General features: G+C 37.0%; 1 protein-coding gene and 1 long non-coding RNA gene across 2 annotated transcripts in view; one reads left to right on the top strand and one right to left on the bottom strand.

Moving 5' to 3' along the window:
* LOC110258296 overlaps positions 1 to 18,029 on the bottom strand; it is an 83,792-nt gene extending 65,763 nt beyond the window's left edge. Inside the window, exon 1 of the long non-coding RNA XR_002341045.1 lies at positions 16,892 to 18,029. This is a non-coding gene — a long non-coding RNA (uncharacterized LOC110258296). The remainder of the gene's footprint in view (positions 1 to 16,891) is intronic.
* LOC100157032 (olfactory receptor 5K1-like) lies at positions 3,628 to 4,623 on the top strand. Its single transcript, XM_001924682.5, has one exon. The coding sequence runs from the start codon at positions 3,676 to 3,678 to the stop codon at positions 4,621 to 4,623; it is 948 nt and encodes a 315-aa protein (XP_001924717.5). The 5' UTR covers positions 3,628 to 3,675.
* Positions 18,030 to 18,690: the final 661 nt, after the last annotated feature.

Genomic DNA, 18,690 nt, shown 5'->3' with positions numbered 1-18,690 from the left:
TCATCTGAAATGATACTATCAATGAGGAAACTTTCTTTCTTCCTCCAGGTCTCTGTTCAATTCCTTTGCCATATTTTCATACAGAATATTTACAATTATTATATCACAGCCTGAACTACCTATGAGTTGGCAATACAAGTGTCTTTCAGCCCACTAGATGATGAGCTTCTTGTCAAGAGCCATTTCTAAAACCTAAGCACTCCTTATCCTGTGCTTATTCTACCCATGATCTCTCCCAACACCCCATATATTGTAAATAGTTGGTGAAGATTCAACAGAATTGAAATATTTTTAAGCAATCAAGGCAGGCTGTATTAAGAATCTAGCCCAGTTTGTTGTTAGAAGCCCAAAAGATGTATAAGGTGACTGGTGACTTAATATTTAGCCAAGACTTTTAGAATCAATATATACACAACTCACATTTGATAAAGTGGCAAATGCATTATAAAAGCAGGTAATTATCATGGAGAGCAGGAAAAGGAAAATCAATTCAACTTAAAGGACCTAGGGAAGTTCTTCAGGAGACTTCATTTGAGATCAAGGATAAACAGGATTGGGATGAAAGGGAGAAAACAGTGTTTTAGATGAAGAAACATGAGTAAATGTTGAAGCAGATGCACAAGGGAGCAGTGAAGGTATGTGCATGTCCAAGTGTCCTGAGGTGAGAGGAAGAAAGCAAGATGAGAGGTAAGATACAGACTGTGCAGCATCTGAAATGAGAAAATAGGGAAAAACAATTTGTTCAAAAACTAATCAAAGATGATTATAAATACTTGAGCAAGAGAGTATAGTCTTGTTGTCATTCATTGGACAAATACTTGTGGAGGACTACAAAGTGCTTCCTATTATTCAAGTGTTAGAAATACAGGAATGAATGTAACAGAGACATTTCTTCCCTCTTAAGCAAATAGCGGACGGGGAAGGGAGTAACTGATTATATCTATTAGTTCTGAGAATTAAATATATCATGATGGAGAGTAATTACTAGAATAAAGGGAAGAATCAGCATAATAAAAACAAAGGCAGCTGGTGTAGACTTAAAATTAAGAACAATCTTGATAATTCATACATGGGAATGATTTCCAAAAAGGGTTTTTGGTAGGAAATGGAGCCAAATTCAACTCAGAGTGAAGAAGTTGATACCCTGCCTGAATTTCTATACCTTTTAGCATCCTCTACATATTCAAGCATCTTTCATAAAATTATTATTCTGATAAACATATTAACTCCTCCAGTAGGAGGTGATACCCACCTGATTCTTCTGCTCCTTCTACATTCTACACAAACAACGAAAAGAATTGTAAAAATGAGGTCAATTACATAAGAATCAGAAAGATGATTTTTAAGCAGATTTAGTGAATTAATGAAGGTCATTAAATGCATTTTTTCACAGGTCATCTTTTTTTTTTTTTCTTTTTAGGGCCACACATGTGGCATATGGAAGCTGCATGGATAGGAGCCAAATCAGAGCTGCAGCTGCCAGCCCAGGTCACAGCCACAGCAACGCTGGGTATAAGCTGTGTCTGTGACCTACACTCCAGCCTGAGGCAACAGCAGATCCTTAACCCGCTGAGCGAGGCCAGGGATAGAATCCACATCCTCACTATTTCCAGTTCTTAACCCCCTGAACCACAACCTGAACTCCCCGCATGTCATTGGTAATTGTCATCAGGCAGTGTAAGTCTTTGTGAACAAATCTCCCCACGGAAACACACTGAAGTCATTATGAGGAAATCCCTTTAGCCTTTGATGGAAAATTTAAATTTGCATTGTAAGGAAAATAATTATTGTCACTGACCTATTAGTAGTCTCACAGATATACTCTTTTAACCCCAGATGCTTAGAGACCAAGGTTTATATTCTGAAAGTCTAACAGCCTTAACACCATAAACCAAATAACGCATTATAAAACACTTCTCAGTGAAATCTAAATAAGAGGAATATTCTAGTTTACTTTAACTGTTACTATTAACATCAATATTTATTTTTCTGAATGATGAAGCATTTTTCTTATTGTTAGGTTTCAACTATTTAGTTACTCTTCTGGCTATCCTCAAAACCTAAGACTATGGGAAACAAAGATGAAAAAATGTACTGCAATTCATGCTGACCTCTGCTTCAAAGGTAGAACTTCAAATTATACAGGTAAGGGCAGAACATAATTCTCTTCTAAAATTTAGGCATGCACATCAAAAGATATTTCTATTTTGAGTGAATAATAAAGTGGTATATTTTAATATTTTAAAACAAAAAATATTTTGAAATAGATATAAACCAGTTTGACCATAAAATTCATGTTCTTAGACACTTAATATATTTTGTAGATCAGTAACTTGTAAGAAGATACACTTTGAAAAGAAAACAAAAATTGTTCTCACAAATCACATTAAGGTTTAAGGGGATTCTCTACTTCAAAGTGATAGAAAACCAAAGTATAAAGGCATGACTTACTTTTATTTATTAGCTTTTAATGTACTGTGACATCAGAAAATCTAACATAATTTTTTTAGGAAATGGAAAATATTAGGTACGTTAATTCAGGTAAAAGAAAGATATACAGATTTTTTTAATAATGAATTTTGAATAATTTCCTTAGTAAACTGTTCTTCAAAATTGTCTCAATTTACATATAGCAAATAGTCCATGATGGATCATTGGTGGCATACTGAAAACAAATTCACTCATCCCAAGTCACTGGACTAGAGGTATGATTGAAATCAATCATTCTCTTTTCCGCCTCTAGCATTGTACACCTGTTATAAGAAGCATAGTTCACAGAAACCTTATTATACCAATATTATAAAAAGGAAATTGTGCATGCATATAAGAGAAAAATCAATGTTAGATTGTACACAAGTGATTCTAGATTGTGTTAGGTGTATAAGATGCACTAGATAGATGCACTAGATAGATGCACTAGATGGTGTAGTCTGGGGCACTGAGTAAATGTTATTAGGTATCATTACACAAAAATATGATTTACATAGAGGAAAGATTTATATATCTGTGCATATTCAAAAATAATAATGGACTTAACATGAAACTGGGAAAAGAAATCAAAGAAGTCATAACCTGAGGCAATATATTTTATTAGCATTCCAAAGTAATTTTCTTTAAAAATCAGCAGTCCATACTTCATCCTTAGTGATTTCCATGCAATTCCTAAGATATAAATTTAACCTATCCTTTTACTCCATTAAAACCTTCACTCTCCTGGGAAAATATATAAAAATGTTGCTCCATTTAAAAAATGTGTACACATATATGTGTATATGTATATACACACACACACATATATATATACACATAAAAAAGATTTTATATTTATTTTATGCTAATCTAACACAAAAACTGACACATATTATTTGGGAATACTGAATCAAAAATGGGTACCTTAGATATGCACAGTATTTCTCACAAATTTATAAGTACAAGTCTTTTCCACTGTAAGCATGATCCTTAGAATTAACAAACATTTCTGGGAATCCTGAGCTTCAGAGTCAAGATCTTAAAACTTACATTACACAGAAATAAATATATCCTATAGGTATGTGTTCCTGTATACCAGAGGAAATGGGAGAAATTTGAAGAAGAGCTCCACTCCTCATAAAAAGAAAACCTGGAAGGGAAAATTATACACACTCTAATTTCAAAACTTTTATCTCCACAATTCCCATGTCAACAGAGAAGGTGGATATGACTGAGGATAACCACTCCTTGACAACTGAATTTATCCTCATAGGATTTACTGATCACCCAGAGCTGAGGATCATCCTGTTTCTGGTATTCCTTACCATCTACCTGATCACCATGGTGGGAAACCTTGGTCTGGTGGCACTGATATTTACAGAGCATCGTCTTCACACACCAATGTACATCTTTCTGGGCAACCTCGCTCTAATGGATTCCTGTTGTTCCAGTGCCATCACCCCCAAGATGCTACAGAACTTCTTTTCCAAGGACAGAATCATTTCCCTCTATGAATGCATGGCACAATTTTATTTTCTCTGCTTTGCTGAAACTGCAGACTGCTTTCTCCTAGCAGCAATGGCCTTTGATCGCTATGTAGCCATCTGCAACCCACTGCAGTACAACACCAGGATGTCCAAGAAACTCTGCCTTCAGATGACCACAGGGGCCTACATAGCTGGAAACATGCATCCCATGATTCATACAGGCTTTCTCTTTAGGTTAGCTTTCTGTAGATTTAATCAAATTAATCACTTTTTTTGTGATGTTCTTCCATTATTCAAACTCTCCTGTGTCGATACTTATATCAATGAATTGATGGCATTTATCTTTGCTGGGTCAGTTTTGATCTTCTCTATCACCATAGTAATAATATCTTACCTTTTCATCCTTTTCACAATTTTCACAATGAAATCCAACAAGGGAAGAGGCAAAGCCTTATCCACCTGTGCATCCCACTTTCTCTCTGTCTCAATATTCTATGGTTCTCTTCTCTTCATGTATGTTCGACCAAATTCCAGGAATGAAGGAGATAAAGCTATACCTGCTGCTATTTTTTATACTCTCATGATTCCTTTATTAAACCCTTTTATTTATAGCCTAATAAATAAGGAAGTAATAAATGTTACCAAAAAAATTATGAAGATTTCATAACATTATGAAACAAATACTATTCCATATGGATAACTGATTTGAATCTGATTAAACTTTTTTCTGAATCAACAGCACTGAGAAGGTGGAAAATGAGTTTTTCATATATAACATTAAATTACTAAAACATGATGGTGTATCAATCAAATAACCAAGTGTAAATGGTATTTCAAAATCTAAGCTGCAAGGTTTCATCAGGAGTGAGCTAAAAAATTACCCTTCAGGTCACAATTGTGTCAGGGCGTAATTAGTTACACTTCATTACTATGTTTCAGAGTATAGTACGTTGCAATTTTCAACAAATTCCACAAATGCAAGGAATTAAAATCATTACATATAAAGGTCACCTCCATTTTAATATTTTTGCATAATTTCTGGAATCCCAAGGCGTAATCATACAAATTCCTCATATCCCAAATCTGCTTCAGCAACACCATCTGACAAAATTAAACTATATACTTCAATTTGATTCTCAATTTTTAATTGTTCCAGAGATTGTTTCAATATGAAATCACAGAGAATATATATTCCATAATCAAGAACATTTTCCTCTTTAGAATTAGTGAATTTTCTCTCAAGTTCTCTAAAAATTGCATTGTCTGAACATTCGTGGCACATAAATCTCTACTGAAGATGATACTACTTATATTGACATCACTATGGATTTGATATTTTCATGTAGTTCGAATGGTTGACCACCATATATGATGGTGCAATTCCTGAACATATACTTATATAAAACTTTTTCTGTCTGATATTATTACTTGTCCTGCTTGTTATTAAGAATACCATCACACCTGAACTGATTCCAACATAATTTTTTTGTTTTATCTTTTTAGGGCCACACATGTGGCATATGGATGTTCCCAGGCTAGGATACAATTGGAGCTGCACTTGCCAGCCTATACCACAGCCACAGCAATGCAGGATCCAAGTCACATCTGTGACCTACCCCACAGCTCATGGCAACTGCAGATCCTTAACCCACTGAGCAAGGCCAGGGATTGAACCTGCATCTTCATGGATACCAGTCAGATTCGTTACAATTGAGCCAAAACAGGAACTCCCTCTCATAAATTATTAATACATACATAGCTTTACCTAAAAGATGGAGGTTCTGATCAGGCATGAAGGAGGCAGAAAATATTAAAAAATTAAACATCTAAATATTTATATTTATTGACCTTTACATGTGCAAATATGAAATTAAAAGATTATTTGCTAAGAACCTATCCTCTACTTGGTGCTTGCTAAGCTAGATCTTGCATATATATTACCCACCAATTTATTAGACGTGAATTTTCATGATTTCCTCAGTAAAATATAATCATGCTATTCAATATTGAGGAACTTTCCCAAATTCAACCAGGTTACGGAAATGAACTAGAATTTGAATCAGTTCTGCCTTTTTTCCCCACATGCTTAGGGGTTCAGAAAATGGAGATTCTTGTACCCTCTGGTATTTAGTTCTTAATAGCATCAGAAGTAAAATATGCCTTAAAAACAGGAATAAATGATATTTCTAAGAACACATGAATGGTTATGACTGAAGTCATTGTTTATGGAAATAAACGTTGCACAGTTTACTAAGTCTCTTAAATGGAACCCTAAGAAATCTGAAATTATCTCAGAACCATCAGACACAAAAGTCTTCCAGGAGCAGAGTAACAATACTGTACGTTTCAGAAACCTGAGATTGCAATTGAGCGAAAGTGAAAGCCTCAAAGCAAGGAGACTAACTTCAACCAATTATGTATTAATGAGGTGAACTGAACCTGGAGGATACCCTAAAAGGAGAGGAGGGCACAGATAGGAGCAACATTTTAAAGGAAAGCATAGTGAATTTTAGCTGTTGAATAATAAAATTAAGGCCTTTCTTCTTCCTGTGACTATCAAACATAATATAATTGATTTCATATCACCAATACTTAATAAGGTGCTTAACATATTTGGCCATTCAATAAACATTTCTTGCAATAAGTTTTTCAGTCTTAGTAAACTGCCAAGCTTCCCCTTTTCCCCACATTCACCACCAGCCCTCACCAATAGTTGTGTTAGCTTTCTGACTCTGTCCCACTGTTCACCTGCCTCAGCCCCATTCCCAGTGCTACATTCATTTCCATAAACAATGACTTCAGTCAAAACCATTCCTATTTTCCTAGAAATATCATTTATTCCTGTTGGCAGGAAATCCATGTTCTTAAGCACGAAGTCATACTGTACATAGAATAAAGAAGTAAAAGCATGAGAATATAAGTTCCAAGAAGTGATGAGGTCATATGGATAGGGAAATAGAGCAGAGATTCAAGAATGATGTGAATCAATGACATCTTTGAAATTTATTTTGAAAACTTTCAAACATAATGAATTTAAGAGAATTCCAATGGATTTTTAAAGTCAAGATTAAACAAGTATTAACATTTTATTTTTTCACACATATTTTTTACTCAATGAATTTTATTACATTTATAGCTGTACAACAATCATCACACCCCAATTTTAGAGCATTTCCATCCCCAAACCCCAACCCACCCCCAGCCCCCAACCTGTCTCATTTGGAAACCATAAAAAAAGTTTGAAAAACAATGGAGGTATGTACATGTATAACTGAATAACATTCTTGTACAGCAGAAACTATCACATTATAAATCAATCATACTTCAATAAAACTTTTAAAAATGAAAAAAACAATATTAATTTTCCCATGAAGAACATGGTATATCTTTCCATTTGTGTATGCTGTCTTCAGTTTCATCAGTTTCATAATTTTAAAAACATAAGACAGTTGCCACCCTATGTATGTTTCTTCTTAAGTATTTTATTTTTTGATGTAATAGTAAATGGGATTGTTTAATTTCTTTCTGATACCTTGTTGTTAGTGTAAATAAATGCAAAATATTTATTAATTTGTACCCTGAAACATTACCAAATTCATTGAAAATCTCTAGTAGTTTTCCAGTGGCATCGTTAGGATTTTCTACATACACAATCATGTCATCTACCAAAAGTAACAATTTTACTTCTTCATTTCCAACTTGGATCATATTATTTGTCTTTCTTCTCTGAATGATGGGGCTAGGACTTCCAAATCTATGATGAATAGAAGTGGTGAGAGTGGACATGCTTCTCTTGCTCTGGATATTAGAGAAAATGATTTCACTTTTCTACCATTGAGTATGTTGTTTTATGACTATGATTGTTGCAGTTTGCTTGTCTCTAAATTTCAATTGCATTTTTATAAACTGTATTTGTATTCTCCTCCCTCATGATTACGCTTTTTGATATCATACTTTACACATAATTGTTTTGTTTATACCTTAACTGCTTATTGTGGACACAGATGACTTTACTATTTGTTTTTTACCTCCCTACTAGGTTAGTGTGTAAATGATTTCTTACCTTTATTGTATGTGTGCCTTTACCAGTGAGCCTTTTCATTTTGTATTTCTCTTGTTTCTAGTTATGGACTATTTTCCTTCTCCTAGAAAATTTCATTTAGGATTTGTTGTAAAGCTGTTTGGTGGTACTGAATGTTTTCAGCTTTTGTTTGTCTGTAAAGATTTTGAACACTCCATCAAATCTGAAAAGGATCCTTGCTTGGTAGAGTATTCTTGGTTGTAGATTTTTCCTTTTGCAACACTTTTAAGATATTGTGCCACTCCCTTCTAGCATATGACTTTCTGTTGAAAAATAAGCTTATAGGCTTACAGGAGTTCCCTTGTACGTTATTTATTGATTTCTCCCTCACTGATTTTAATAATCTCTATCTTTAATATATGCCATATTACTTACATTGTATCCTGCTGTATCATCTTGGGGTTCATACTGTATTGGACTCTCAGTGCTTTCTAAATTTGGTTACAATTTCTTTTCCCAGGTTAGGGAAATTTTTACCTATTATGTTTTCAAATGTTTTCAGCCCCCTTCTCTCTTCTTTATGGGTCCCCTACATTGTGAATGTTAGTGTACTTAATGCTGTCCCTGAAGCCTATAAAATTGTCTTCATTTCTGTTCATTCTTTTTTCTTTCATTCTGTCACTGGCAGTTATTTCCAATACTCTGTCTTCCAGTATAGTGATACAATCCTCTGTATCATTTAGTTTACTATTGATTCCAGTGTATTTCTCATCTTAGTTATTGCATTCTTCATCTCTGTTTGGTTGTACTTTATATCTTCTAACTCTTTGTTAAATAATACTAACTTCTTTCTCTTTGCATCCATTTCCTCCTTTGATCCACTTTATGATCATTACTCTAAATTCTTTCATAGGTTTATTTACTATCTCCAAATCACTTAATTCATCTCCTAGGACTTAATGTTGTTCTTTCAATTGGAACATGTTTCTCTGCCACCTCATTTTGTCTAAGTTACTACTTGTATTTTTATGTATGTATAGGCTAGTCACAAATCTCAACCTTGGAGAGGTGCCCTTCCTTTGGAAATATAAGTATCCCAGTCCATTCCCTTTTTTGTCATATAAAGTATGTGCCCTATGGATTCTACCTGAGAAGCCTGCCTGGGTCCTTCAGCTGTAGCAGGTTGACTATGTGGGTTGTGTGGTAGGCTTGGTTGGCCTCTAACTCATTTGTTTGCCAGGCCCTGCCTTGTGGATATGTTGATGGTTGCTGGTGAGAGACACTTGGTCATAGGTCCCTGACTGCAGAACCCCAGAGGATCCAGCGTTAGTGCTGGCTCACTGGTGAACTGAGTCAGCATCCAGAAAACTACAGGGCTATTGGCAGCCCACTTGTTGTAGAAGCCAGATCTTAGAGTTAATGCTAGTTGACTGGGAGGCAGAGCCAGATCCTAGAGTCTGGCTACAGGATTCAGAAATCCCAGAGCTGGTGTCAGAACACTAGTAGGGGTGAGGCTGGTTCCTGTCACAGTTGAGTATCGGCTATAGGGTGTTCTGAAGCTTGTGTTAGCCTGCTTGCAGGCAGAGCCAAGGTCCAGCTTGTCCAGAGTATAGTATGGCCAGCTGTGGGTTGTCTGGGTCTGCAGACTGTAGGATTGGTATTTTCTTGAGTATGATGTCTACCACATGGTGGGTGAGTCTCATCTACTAGTTAGTGCAGGATTCCTGAATGGAAGGGGCTTTACCTGCCCACTGATGCATAGAGATGTTTCTTTGCTCTCTGGTGAGTAGGGACTTGTCTAGAGTTGTGTCTAGAAACTGTGGATTCAGGAAGTCTTCAGAGAGCTTGTATGTTGATGAGTGAGATTGTATTCCCACCCAGTTAGTTGTTTGGCCTCAGTCTTCCCAGTACTAGTGCCTATAGGTTGTTAGGTAGGGCCAAGTTCTGGTATAAATGATGAAATAAAATAAAATAATAAAAGGAGGGAGGATAAAATAATGGCACTGACCTGCAGAATGTCCATATGGAAGAAATTTACAAAATATGGATGATACCAGAGTCTGTGTCCCAAAAGTGAGCCACAGCTACCTTTGCCTTTTCTGGAGGCTCTCCAAGACCAGAAGGTAGTTCTGGACCAAGCTTTTAACAAACCACTGCTTTTGTTTTTTGCCTTGGGTCCCAGTGAATGTGAGATTTTGTGTGCACCCTTTAAGAGGGAAAACTATTTCTTCTAGTCCTATTGAGCTCCTGAAATTAAGGTGCCATTGTTCTTCAAAGTCAAATATTTTAGGGGCTCATCTTCCCAGTGTAGGAAGCCCAGGCTGGACAGGCCAACTCTAACTATTGTGGGAAAACCATAGAATATATAATATAAGATAATTGCATAAAATTCATTAATAATTATTAATAATTAATTAATTATAATTAATTAGGGAGTTCCCATTATGACTCAGTAGTTAACGAATCTGACTAGGAACCATGAGGTTGTGGGTTTGATCCCTGGCCTCGCTCAGTGGGTTGAGGACCCAGCATTGCCATGAGCTGTGGTGTAGGTTGCAAACTCAGCTCAGATCCCACGTTGCTGTGGTTGAGGCTTAGGCTGGCAGCTACAGCTCCAATTGGACCCCTAGCCTGAGAACCTCCAATATGCCATGGGTGCAGCCCTGGAAAAGACTTTAAAAAGACAAAAATAATAATAATTATTCTCCAGTTTGTAGGTCACTAACCTACGGTTATGGGGCTGGATTATATCATGAGTCCATCCAAGAAAACAATCCCATTTATAACCATATCAAAAAGGATAAAATACTTAGGAATAAACCTACCTAAAGACTATGAGACACTGATGAAAGAAATTGCAGACCACAGAAAAAGATGGAAAGATATATTGTAGTCATCTGTGGAAGAGCTAATAAGGTTAAAATGACCATTCTACCCAAGGAAGTCTATAGATTCAATGAAATCCCTTTCAAAATATCAATGGCATTCTTCTCAGAACTGGAACAAATAATTCTAAAATGTGATTGGAAATTAAAAAAAAAAAACTAAAAAAGCAGGGAGGGATGAAGATGGCAGAGGAGTAAAACATGGTACTCGCCTTCTCCCACAAATACATCAAAAACAAAAATCTACATGTAGCACAATTCACACAGAACATCTACTGAACACTGGCAGAAGAACTTAAACATCCAAAAAGGGCAAGAAAACCTCCACATAACTGGGTAGGACAAAAACAAAAAAGAGATAGAAAAGAGGAGAAAAAAAGGATTGAGAAGAGGACCAGCATATCTGAGAGGGAGCTGTAAAAGAGGAAAGGAACCCGCACTCTGGGAAGCCAACTAACTGAAAGGGAGGTCAACTGAGGAGGGACCTCAAAGCCTCAGAGAAAACTCAGAAGCCAACTGAGGAGGGCAAAGCAGAGAAAGAGCAGTACATACTGTTGATAGAACTGCCCCCAGGCACCACAGCCTGAGACACTCAGGCAGAGGTTGAGTGCTGAGATTCAGGCTCCAGAAGTCAGTTCCTTGGAGAGGACTAGGATTGGATGTGTAGAGAGAGCCTGAGGGGCTAGGGAGTGGTGCATCACAGGATGGGCAGTGGAAAACGACAGCTGACAGAAGCCAGGAGGAGGTCTGGGCCCACAGGAGAAGCAAGGCACTGCTGTTGAGGAGGGTAAGAGGAGAAGGGGCAGACCACCATAGGAATATCTTTTTGTTCATATGTGAGCTCTCAGGCAAAGGGGAGCCTCTTGCACAGGCTACAGGTGTTGGGGTGCACTTTGCACAGGCTACAGGTGGCATGGCAACTATTGTATGGGTTACAGGTGATAGGGGCAAACCAGCAGAGCCTTCTCAGACTCCAGAGGCGGGCATGGCCTGCAACCACTAGGGGTCCTTAAACAGGCAACACCTCTATCCACAGTTGCCACAGGGATCAGTGCAGAGGAGGACACTTCAAACAAGTGCCACCCATGGTTGTTCTCCCTACCATGGAAATGAACTTGCCCTACCACTGCCACTACCAAATGTTCTGGGCACTGCCTACACCTGCCTGAGGATCACCGCCACTTCCCTGAGCCCTGAAACCGGGAGCAGCCTGTACCACCTGCATGAGGTCCTTGTCATGTCAAGGGCCCAGCAATGAGGCACAGGCTACTAGTGTGCCCATTGCTTCTATCTCCCAGGAAGCACAAACAGGCTGTACATCAGCATGTGGATAACATCCTGCACACACTGAGGAAAGAGAAAGAAAACATCCAAAGCAAAATCAGCCCTCTTGCCAAAAAAAAAATATATATACATGTATATGTATATATATATACATATAAAGCCCTCCCAATATACCCAGGGGTGCTCTTGCATATAAAGAGCCCTCCAAGAATACAGTAGTTTTTTTTTCCCTAAACTCACAGAATAAAAAAAAAAATAGAAGCAAAATCAAGAGGCTCAGAAGCTTAAAAGAACGGGAGAATTCAACTGAAGGAGCAAACAATTAAATGACCTCTGCAGTTTAATAAAACCTGAGTTCAAAATAGGAGATTGTAAAATACTGAAGAAACTAAGAGTGAATATGGAGAAATTAAGAATGGACATGAACAGTAATGCAGACTACTTTAGAAATGAACTTGAATATACAAGGAGCCAAAAAAATTAGAAAATTCATTTGCAGTGATCTAAACTGTGTAAATGGCACTGAAGAGCAGAATGAATAATGAAAAGGAATGAGGAAGTGACTTGGAAGATAGAATAATGGCAATCACCCAATCGAGACAGCAGACAGAAAACCAAATTTAAAAAAAAAAAAATGAAAACAAGATAAGAGATCTATGGAATAATATCAAGCAGGCAAATCGACACAAAATAGGGATTCCAGAAGGAGAAGAAAAAGAAAAGGGAATTGAAAAAATATTTGAAGAAATTATGGCTGAAAACTTTCCAACTCTAAAGGAAACGGATAATGAGACACAGGAAGTACAGAGGACGACAAACAGTATGCTCTTTGACATTAGTCTTTGTAATTTTTATTTGGATATGTCTCCCCAGGCAAGGAAAACAAAAGCAAAAATAAACAAATGGAACTACATCAAATAGCTCCAACACAGAATAGGGAACAATCAAGAAAATGCAAAGGTGGCTACAGAATAGAAGATATTTGCAAGTAATATATTTGATAAGAGCTTAATATCCAAATATACAATAATTAATATAACACAACATCAAAAAAACTCTATTAAAAAATGAGCAGAAGATCTGAATAGATATTTTTCAGAAGACATACAAATGACCAATAGGCACATGAAAAGATTCTCAGCATCACTAACCATCAGGGAAATGCAAATCAAAATGACAATATAATTTCACACCTGTCGAAATGGCACTTATCCAAAAGAAAACATAAAAATTGTTGGCAAGGATGTGGAGAAAAGAGAACCCTCATGCACATTGGTGGGAATGTAAATTGGTGCAGCCAGTATGAAAAACAGTATGGAGATTCCTCAAAAAATTAAAGGTAAGAGTATCATATGATCCAGCAATTCCAGCAATTCCACTCCAGAGTATTTACTTGCAGAAAACAAAAACACTAATTGGAAAATATGTAATGAACCCCTAGGTTAACTGCAATATTACTTACAATAGCCCATATATGAAGCAACTTAAGTGGCTATGAACAAATGAATGGATAAAGAAGATGTGGTATACATATACAATAGAATGATACTCAGCCATTAAAAACAAAGAATGAAATGTTTCCATTTATGACAACATGGAAGGACCTAAAGGATATTATTCTAGGTTAAATAAGTCAGAGAGGAGTTCCCGTCGTGGCGCAGTGGTTAACGAATCCGACTAGGAACCATGAGGTTGCGGGTTCGGTCCCTGCCCTTGCTCAGTGGGTTAACAATCCGGCGTTGCTGTGAGCTGTGGTGTAGGTTGCAGACGCGGCTCGGATCCCACGTTGCTGTGGCTCTGGCGTAGGCCGGTGGCTACAGCCCCGATTCAACTCCTAGCCTGGGAACCTCCATATGCCGTGGGAGCGGCCCAAGAAATAGCAACAACAACAACAAAAGACAAAAGACAAAAAGACAAAAAAAATAAGTCAGAGAAAGTCAAATGCTGTATAATTTCACTTATATGTGGAATAATAAGAAATAAGACAATGAACAACTATAACAGAAAAGAAATGGTGTTACAAAGAACAAATAGCTGGTTATTAGAGGGAAAAGAGCTATGGAGAGGAAAGAAACAGGTGAGCGAGATTAAGAAGTACAAAATTCCAGCTGCAAAATAATTGTTACAGATATTCAAAGTACACTTTGGAGAATATAGTCAATAACTATGTAATATCTTTTAATGGTGACATATTGTAACTAGACTTAGGGCAGCAATCATTTTGAAATGCATAGAAATATAAAATCACTATGTTGTATAGCAGGAACTAGCATAGTGTTGTAGGTCAATTATACTACTAAAACAAACAAGCAAAGTCATAGAAAAAAAAAAAAAAGATCAGATTTGTGGCTCCCTGAAGTCAGAGGGGTTACGAGAGGGAACTGGATGAAGGCAGTCAAAATATACAAACCTCCAGTTACAAATACATACTAGGGGTGTAACATACAACATGATAAATAGAATTAACATAGCTGTATGTTACATATGGAAGTCGTTAAGAGAGTAAATCCTAAGATTTCTCATCGCAAGAAAAAAAAAGTTTACTATTTCTTTAATTTTGCATTCATATGAGATGAATGTTCAATAAACATACTGTGAAAATCATTTCATGATATATGTAAGTCAAATCATTATGGAGTGCTGTATATCAATTATATTTCAATAAAACTGGAGAAAACCACTACAGTACTGGAACAAAAACAGACACAAAGACCGATGGAACAGAAAGGAGAGCTCAGAAGTAAATCCACACATATAAGGTCAACTAGTCTTTGAAATAGGCACCATGAATACACAATGAGAAAATAAGAGTCTCTCCATAAATGATGTTGGGGAACACTGGATATTCACATGCAAGAGAATGAAACTGGAGTTTACACCATTCACAAAAATTAACTTGAAATGGATTAAAGACTTAAATGTAAGTCCATAAAAGTCCTAGAAGAAAACACAGGGGTAAACCCTTTGACATTGTCTGAGCAAGGATTTTTTTGGATTTGACACCAAAAGCAAAAACAACAAAAGCAAAAATAAACAAGTGAGACTACATCAATCTAAAAATCTTCTCCATAGCAGAGGAAAACATCAACAAAATGAAAGGCAACCTATCAAATGGGAGAAAATATGGACAGTACATATATCTTATGAGGGGTTAATATCAAAAATATATAAAATGGGCAGAGATTTTCTCAATGACAATAATACTTTTATTAAAAATGGGCAGAGATCTCATTGTAAATCCATTCCAAGAGCAATAGTTTGCATCCGTTAACCCCAAACTCCCAATCCCTACCACTCCCTCCCTCTCCCCCCGGGGAAGCCACAAGTCTATTCTCCAAGTCTATGATTTTCTTTTCTGTGGAGATGTTCATTTGTGCTGGATATTAGATTCCAGTTATAAGTGATATCATATGGTATTTGTCTTTCTCTTTCTGACATTTCACTCAGTATGAGAGTCTCTAGTTCCATCCATGTTGCTGCAAATGGCATTATTTGGTTCTTTTTTATAGCTGAGTAGTGTTTCATTGTGTATATACTTACATCACAACACAACAATGGGAGGAAAAAGTATGTATACATGTATGTGTAACTTGGTCCCCATGCTGTACAGTGGGAAAAAAATAAAAAAGAAAGAAAGAAAATGGAAAAAAATGGGCAGAGAAATATTTTTAATTTTTCTAGTAAAGTATAATTGATTTACAATGTTGTGCCAATTTCTTCTGTATGGCAAAGTGATCCAGTCATATAAATATATATATATGTATATATATATTTATATACACACACATTACTTTTCTTATATTATCTTCCATCATGGTCTATCCCAAGAGATTGGATATACTTCCCTGGGGCAGGGGCAGAGAAATTTAATGGACAATTTTTCCAAAATACATATGCAAGGTATATGAAAAAATGCCCAACATTACTAATTATCTGGGAAATGCAAAACCATAATGATACATCATCTCACACCTATTAGAATAGTTGTCATCAAAAAGACAAAAGATTAACAAATGTGGGCAAGGCTGTGGAGAAAAGGGAACTCTTGGGTGCTGTTGGTGGGAATGTAAATCGGTACAGCCACTATCAAAAACACTATAAAGGTTTTCAAAAAATTAAAAATTGAACTACAATGTAATCCAGCAATTTCATTTCTGGTTATTAGGCAAAGAGGACAAAATTACTATCTTGAAGAGATATGTGCACCCTCAAGTTCACTGCAGCATAATCCACAACAGCCAAGACACGGAACAACCTGAGTATCCACCATGGGATGAATAAAGAAAATATTATTCACAACCACACACAAAATGGAATGTTAGCCATAAAAAAGAAAGAAATCCCTCTATTTGAAACAATATGGATGGACCTTGAGGGCACCAGCTAAATCTAAAAAAGTCAGACTCTTAGAGAGTAGAATGCTGGTTGTCAGGGGCTGAAGTCAGGAGAAACCGGTGGAAGGGAAAAAACTTTCAGCTGTAAGATGACTATGTAACTACTACCACAGTTAACAATACTGTTTTATATACTTGAAATTTGCTTAAGAGTAAATATTAAAAGTTCATAACACACACCAATAAAAGGGTTATTCTGTGAGGGAATGGAGGTAACTAAATTTCTGTTGCAATCATTTCACAATATACACCTATATCAAATCATCACACTGCACTACTTAAACATACACAATGTTGTATGTCAATTATATCTCAAAAAGCTAGCAAAATAATAAGAATAATGGTACTTACCATTACATATGTACCTGAGGCTGTTTATTCCTCAGAGGAAAGGCCATAGGAATAGGCAGAGACCACCTTGTGAGATGAATTCTAGACCCCTCACTGCTGTCAGGAGGAACGGCCCTGAGGGAATCAGTGGAACATGGTGTTTGGGTTGCTGTGGCCTAGGACTTTGGCAAACCTCAGAGTGGTGCCAAGAATCAAGTCAGAAGCTGGCATTGCTGACCCTGGGCTTTCTGCCTCCTGAAAGAAGACTGTGTCCCTTGCGCACACGCATTTCACTCCCCCGTGCTGGCCTCACGCCAAACCACACCTGCAGGTTTTTAGCCAGATCATGGTCTTCAGTTCCAACACCTGGTGGGCTCCTGGGATGAGGGACTACCTCACTATGACTCTGGCTTGGACACTGGGAGAGGCTTCAGGCAAGACTGGGATTTGCTTAATAGGTTGCATGTGCCAGATGGCTTACAGACTAGTCTGAGAGGGCACCCAGGTGTTTCTCATCCCAGGCATTAAATTTTGATGTATGTTTTTGCATATTGATATAGATGTATTTCCTTTTAATATTTTTAAGTTAAAATGTTCTTTCCAATGTGGTTCCACTTTCTTAAAGGAATATGAGAAAAAATTCTGAAAGACTATACATTAGAATGATAATAGTTACTTCAGGTAGCCCCCAAGCCATGTATAATTTTAAAATTTTTAATTTCTAATTTTTATGTCTCCGTTTTTTTGTTTTGTTTTGTTTTGTTTTTATTTTTTGGGGCTGCACCAGTGGCATGTGGAAGTTCCATGGCCAGGGATGGAACCAGCACCACAGCTGCAACCTGAGCCACAAGACCAGATCCTTAACTCACTGCACCCTGAAGGAACTCTTCATACTTTATAAGGATGTATGAAAGCAATTATTTTCTAATAAAAACTTTTCATTTTGATAAATGTAAATTCATAAAGAACTGGTGAGTATTGGCATTATTTTCTGCCCATAAAGAGGGGTGGCAGGGAGAAAGTGCCTAGGAGGAAGGAGTTTGAATTTAAAGTTAATTGGCTGTACAGTAGAAATTGAGAAAACAGTGTAAATCAACTGTAACAGAAAAAGTAAAAATCATAAAAAAATAAAGTTAATTGGAAAAGCTTGAGGCAGAAGAGGGACGCGTTTTGACTTTTGGGTTTTTTTGTTTGTTTTTTTGTTTTTGTTTTTTTGTCCTTTTGCCTTTTCTATGGTTGCTCTGACGGCATATGGAGGTTCCCAGGCTAGGGGTCTAATCTGAGCTGTAGCTGCCGGCCTACGCCAGAGACACAGCAATGCCAGATCCAAGCCACATCTGCGACCTTCACCACAGCTCACGGCAATGCTGGATCCTTAACCCACTGAGCAAGGCCAGGGATCAAACCCACAACCTCACAGATCCTAGTCAGATTCGTTACCCACTGCACCACGATGGGAACTGCTTTTGTTTTAGAAGGACCACACTGAGACTAAGCTACATGGTAGGGGTTGTGGTGAAGGTAGAATCCTAGAGGCCAAGCAACAGTTCAAGGAAGGATGGACTGGAATGGGAGTCATGGAGGTGCTGGAAGGAGTCAGATTCTGTGTCTTGGTAAATATGGGAAAGAAATTAATATTCAGGAAAACCAGATTTTCAGGGTGAGCTTTACTTGTCAAGACATTAATTATTTCCTGACCATATAAAGTTCATGGGGAGATGAATAAGTGAAGGCATCACTGTTGCATTTTTTACTTTTCATCTGGACAAATGTTTATGAAATGTCAGTTTGAGTGGTTGCAATTTTGCCTTGTAGAACTC

The sequence above is a fragment of the Sus scrofa genome, unplaced genomic scaffold (genome assembly GCF_000003025.6).
Source record: "Sus scrofa isolate TJ Tabasco breed Duroc unplaced genomic scaffold, Sscrofa11.1 Contig1815, whole genome shotgun sequence".
In the NCBI taxonomy this organism is placed as follows: Eukaryota; Metazoa; Chordata; class Mammalia; order Artiodactyla; family Suidae; genus Sus; species Sus scrofa.
This window is presented reverse-complemented; position numbering and strand designations above follow the sequence as displayed.

What these genes read in the sequence shown, in the direction of transcription:
- LOC100157032 (XM_001924682.5), top strand. Translation starts at nt 3,676, where the DNA reads ATGTCAACAGAGAAGGTGGATATGACTGAGGATAACCACTCCTTGACA.